The sequence below is a fragment of the Cyclospora cayetanensis genome, unplaced genomic scaffold, assembly GCF_002999335.1.
Source record: "Cyclospora cayetanensis isolate NF1_C8 unplaced genomic scaffold, CcayRef3 CcayRef3_contig_32, whole genome shotgun sequence".
Classification (NCBI taxonomy): Eukaryota; Apicomplexa; class Conoidasida; order Eucoccidiorida; family Eimeriidae; genus Cyclospora; species Cyclospora cayetanensis.
In genome coordinates, this window is record NW_020312281.1 from 14,405 (window position 1) to 19,157 (window position 4,753).

The following is a 4,753-nucleotide window of genomic DNA, read 5'->3' on the forward strand; positions in this document are numbered from 1 at the left end:
ACCCACTCAGGTGGCCCGGTTCCTTAGTATCTAGAAGAGAGGGAGGCACAGGCAAGGCGGGCTGGGCATAATTTTGGGAAACAATCACGTTCTACTCATTTTGTATCGAGTCTGTAGCTATATGTCTGGTTGCGGAAACCGTAGCTGGAGAGTTGAAATTCTTCTCACCTAATCCCTGAAAACTCAGAGAGGCGAGAGCAGGAACAAGATATAGATCCTTTTAAACACATACAATACCTGCCTCTCACGTTTGTAATGCTTTTGGTCTTCACTGTCTCGCCACGCAGACCTCAGATGGAGCGTTACAATTTGTCCCTTTCTTCAGGGTGCATCTTGCGCGAAGACTAACTTACGTGTCAGAACTGACCCAGTGAATGATAGGCACTTTTCTATCTCAAGCTATAATATCATACACAAGAAGAACACTATAAGCACACAGTAGGAAGGGTGTGCGTACACAGACCACGGTGGTTTTGTAGCTACAGTGAGACCACCTGCTTGTTCCTGCTGCCAAAGAAAACATAAGAGTGCTCAAGAAAATTCTCCCACAAGCTCAAACGTATAGTTTCCTAGCAATCTGGTTTGAAAATATTAAATGAAAGTAGCAAAAGCTCCCTTTCAAGTAGCATTCCTCTTCACCGCCGCCTGCATGCGGCGTGAGCCAGCGTCCTAGCGCTGGTCGGCTCAGTTCATTTGCAAGCGGGAAAAGATGCGGCGCGTTGCCATTTTCTGTAATTCCAAGCACCCGATTTATCAGGAGGGCCTATCGTCTCAGACATCATATAGGCACCTCCGTAATAACCAGCAGACCGCCCTGTAGTTTGAACCTCAGTATCGCACACTCAACTATATGGTAGCGCGAGGGAGTCAGAGCAGCAGCTTATTTGCTTGGCTTCGTCATGCATCTTCAATTACTGGGGGCTGCCACAACGTCGTAGACGAAGAGCCCAGGGGCTCGCGAGCACCAATGCCTGGTAAAAAAGAGCAGGCCAGTGAGGATGGCCGTGAACTGCACCAGCGGCGGCGTGTCCTAGCTGATCCCAGATATTCGGATTGTATGTCAGGGAAGTCTACGTCGGATGGGGACAGTTCCAGGGGTTCCGGTCACCCTCGACTTGCTGTGGCGGACGCTGATGCGCATACTGAAGCCTATGCCAACTCAGTGTACTGCAAGCATGCGGAGGAGTTTCCAGAAAAGTTCCGGGCTGACATTGACTACAGTATTCAGGAGAACCCGAGGCAAGTCTTATGCAGTCTTGCCATTCTTCTGACGCTCGTGATTCTGGCCAGTGGACCAAACTGGTTCTGGAAGTCTGACGGGGGTTACAGACTGTTTGAACAATCATTTGATGATCTGGGCGAACACAGGAAGCATGAGCTCAGATTTTGTGCCCTTCAGGCCATAGTGTGCTTGGCAGTGGCTATATCAGGATACTGCTTCTTGGAGAGCAGAGACGGTCTGCTTGTCCGGCCCCACCCGGGCTTTTGGCGGCTTGTTCACGGCTTATGCTTGCTATACTTTCTTTTTCTCGTCTGTCTTCTGGCCATTAACCGGGATGATGGTCGGTTTCTGCTTCGTTTGCTGGTTCCTGGATTTGGCACGAGGAAGCAGAATATCTTCTCTGGAACGTTGGTGCTGGATTGCTCTTTAAGCGCTAGCACACTTAAGCGGCAGCTAACTTCTGTGTGGTTTATCAGTCATGTTATTGGGTGGTTTTTGAAAATGTGTATTTTCCGCAGCTGGATGTTCAATTTGACATTTTCAATCCTCTTTGAGTTCTGCGAGATGTCTTTACAGTGGCTTATTCCAGAGTTCCAAGAATGCTGGTGGGACAGCATATTTATCGATGCCATATTTTCTAATCTTATGGGTATGTTATTCGGCTGCGTAGTGATGCGCTGGTGTGGGAAACGGCATTTCGATTGGTTGGGGGCCTACCCGCGGTATCAGAAGATCATGCTAAAATTCACCCCCTTTTCAAGCTGTGAGTACGAATGGTCATTCTTTCGGACGGTGCGGCACCTCTTCATGACCAGTATTCTATTGTTTTTATCCCTTCTGGCTGAAGTGAATGTTTTCCTCCTCATGACAGTCTTGGACATACCTGCGGCACACTGGATCAACCCGGCACGACTTGGGCTTCTAGGGCTCCTTGCTTTCCCTGCAGTCGCAGAGTTCGATGCGCAGCTTCACTTCAAATACGACCGCATAGGTGGTAACGTATTCCTGTTCGTCATGATCTTGACGGTGGAACTGCTGGTCGGTATTAAGTACGGGGTGGATCGGTACTTTTCCAGTTCACCTGGTGCGGATGTTGTTCTTCCCTGGATCTTGGCAGGGCTCTTTTTCGGGGCTTGGTGCTGCTGCTACTTCGCACAAATTTCCAAAGAAGGGCGCAAGGACAGTGTAGTACGAAATGAAGCAAATTCGCAACGACGGACGTTGCGAGATACAGCAGGCGCAGTTTTGCTCAAGATACCTCCACAAGCATGCTTCCTGCCACTACTGTACCTCGCAAAGCACTACTACTACGGACCGTCAACTTGATTGTTTCTCACCTTTGCCATAGTTCCTGGTGTATACCTTTACAGCGAACGGAGCCTTACTGAATTCGCCTGCAGAGCGTGGTCGTGACGTGACTAGTTCTGCTGCTTCGCATAGCCGCACATTATAGATTTGGCAGGGAATACCTAAATGCGGGCAATATGTGCCCATAATAGGGTTCATGCAACTGTGATTGTAGCACGGGCGCAATAGGCGTTGTGTATTGCATCATCCACAAAACCTGACTCATTCAAGGGTTTGTCATTTGCTTGTAGCTGGTAGCCATAGATCGCCTTCAGATTCTGTAGTCCCGTGTCATTTGTGCACATTTCCCTTCGGATATCTCACTAAACAGTGTTATGCATCGCTGATCGGTAGGAAAACTTCTGTGGCGTATTCTTGTTTTGATCACCCTTGGGGCAGGGATTAGTGAAGAATCAGCGAGGCGTCTGCTACAATTAAGTTGTTAGGAGCTACACGTCCACGGAACATAATACAATTGGTCAGGAATCACTAGTAAAAATGTCATTTAACCTATTAGCCTGCGCTGGAACGAGTTCGATAATCCGCAGAGGAACGCTTCAATGGTGCATTCGTGGCTGAAGTTTTGAAGCTAAACCAGGCCACAAAAAGGCATTCCGAAGCTGGTGTCTCCCTGTACTCAGATGCATTAATATCAATTGATGCATCTGTCTTTAACGGGTCCAATGCTGCTGCTTGCCCTTCGGAGTTCTCAGTACAGCGGGGCGACGGTTAGCATACATGTGGAAAGCTAGATATCTCTGAAGCATACACCAACAGCTTACTGTTGACTTAAACGAGATTTTTCCGGCTATTCGGGGTAAGAGAATGCGGGCATGTGGGGTCTTTCTGGATTATTGAAGGTCAGTGGCACAACGGTTGATCTTGAACCGTTTCTAACTTAAAAGTTTTTGACCTCCGGAAGTGGACGTGAATCTACTTGAACTTTTACCTGTTCATGAGCTTACGGCATTGAATGGATCCAACGATTTAGGTCAGGAGCTTCTGAATATTGCCAGTAATAATGTTACTACATCCTTGACCGTAACTTCATTTTGGTCATTTCAACGCTTCTGATAACTTCAGTTCCGCTTCAGACTTCCTTCAGCGTAATGAGTTGGCCTGAGCTGCTTAAGAAGAGCACGAACTTACGGTAGGGGGTATTGCTGATGGAGTATTCTGAGTGGTTCCTTTCGTCCTCAGCTGCCGAAACTGGCCTGTATCAGGCGGTGCCTTGGGCTATTTCAAGAGGGTGTAATCAAATTATTACCCATAGGCCCCAAATTATCCTTACGATACGGTATTCTATGTTGAGCCTGGGCTTGCCACATAGTCTTCGAGCAGCGTGTGATTTTATCAGACGCAGTACTTACAGCCTCTTCTAATAACGAGAACCAACAGGTGCTCGGACTTTGTACTCTGTCGAAAATACCCAGGATCCGGTGTAGATGTTATTGGCCTCCTTGATGAAATCTTTTTGCACTGACCTTAGCAGAGCAGATAATCTGAAACTTGCCTCAGCACACATCCCTTGAGCTGTGATTTCGTGATCGCAGCTCAGCGTCCGTTTGCGCCATGTAAATCCCACATTAGGACAAGGAGGCGCGTTGAACGGTAACGTGCTATTGGTAGAGCCACTGAATGTTATGCTGGTTGCCTGTTGCCTGGCTCATATGCTGCGTGCTTTCGCACTGCAGTAGGAAGTGCCAAAGCTTGGCATAACTCGCTGTACAGTCTTCATCAACCCACCGGCACAATGACGCTTCCTAGAATTATCTCAACTAGCTCTATGGCTGCTTTTGAGTCTTGATTGTACGTACGATTTTTTGTGCAGACAACCAATTTGGACCCTTTATAGATATTTCACTTCCATTACCGCCATGTGCAGCTCGCCACGGCTTGTTTATCGGACTTCCCATAGTGCAGCTGGGCTAGAAACACTGTGGATCTACACTGTAGGATAGCATGGCCTTGTTACACTTTATCACGGGACCGCTTACCCTAGTGCTTCGATATTTGACTCAGTTTTAAAAAAATTCAATGTCAAATGCTCCTAACTAATGAGATATAGAATGTTTTGATATGCATCCCTAGCTGAGGGTGGAAAGCTACCAGAATGCCCAGTCCCGGAAGGCTTTCACTTGCCTACACAGTAGCAAGGCATTTAAAGACCAGGTTTTCCTTCGT

General features: G+C 47.7%; 1 protein-coding gene across 1 annotated transcript; it reads left to right on the forward strand.

Annotated features, from left to right (window-relative positions):
- Positions 1-850: 850 nt before the first annotated feature.
- LOC34622221 (CDP-diacylglycerol--serine O-phosphatidyltransferase 2) lies at positions 851-2,548 on the forward strand. Its single transcript, XM_022735395.2, has one exon. The coding sequence runs from the start codon at positions 851-853 to the stop codon at positions 2,546-2,548; it is 1,698 nt and encodes a 565-aa protein (XP_022590091.2).
- Positions 2,549-4,753: the final 2,205 nt, after the last annotated feature.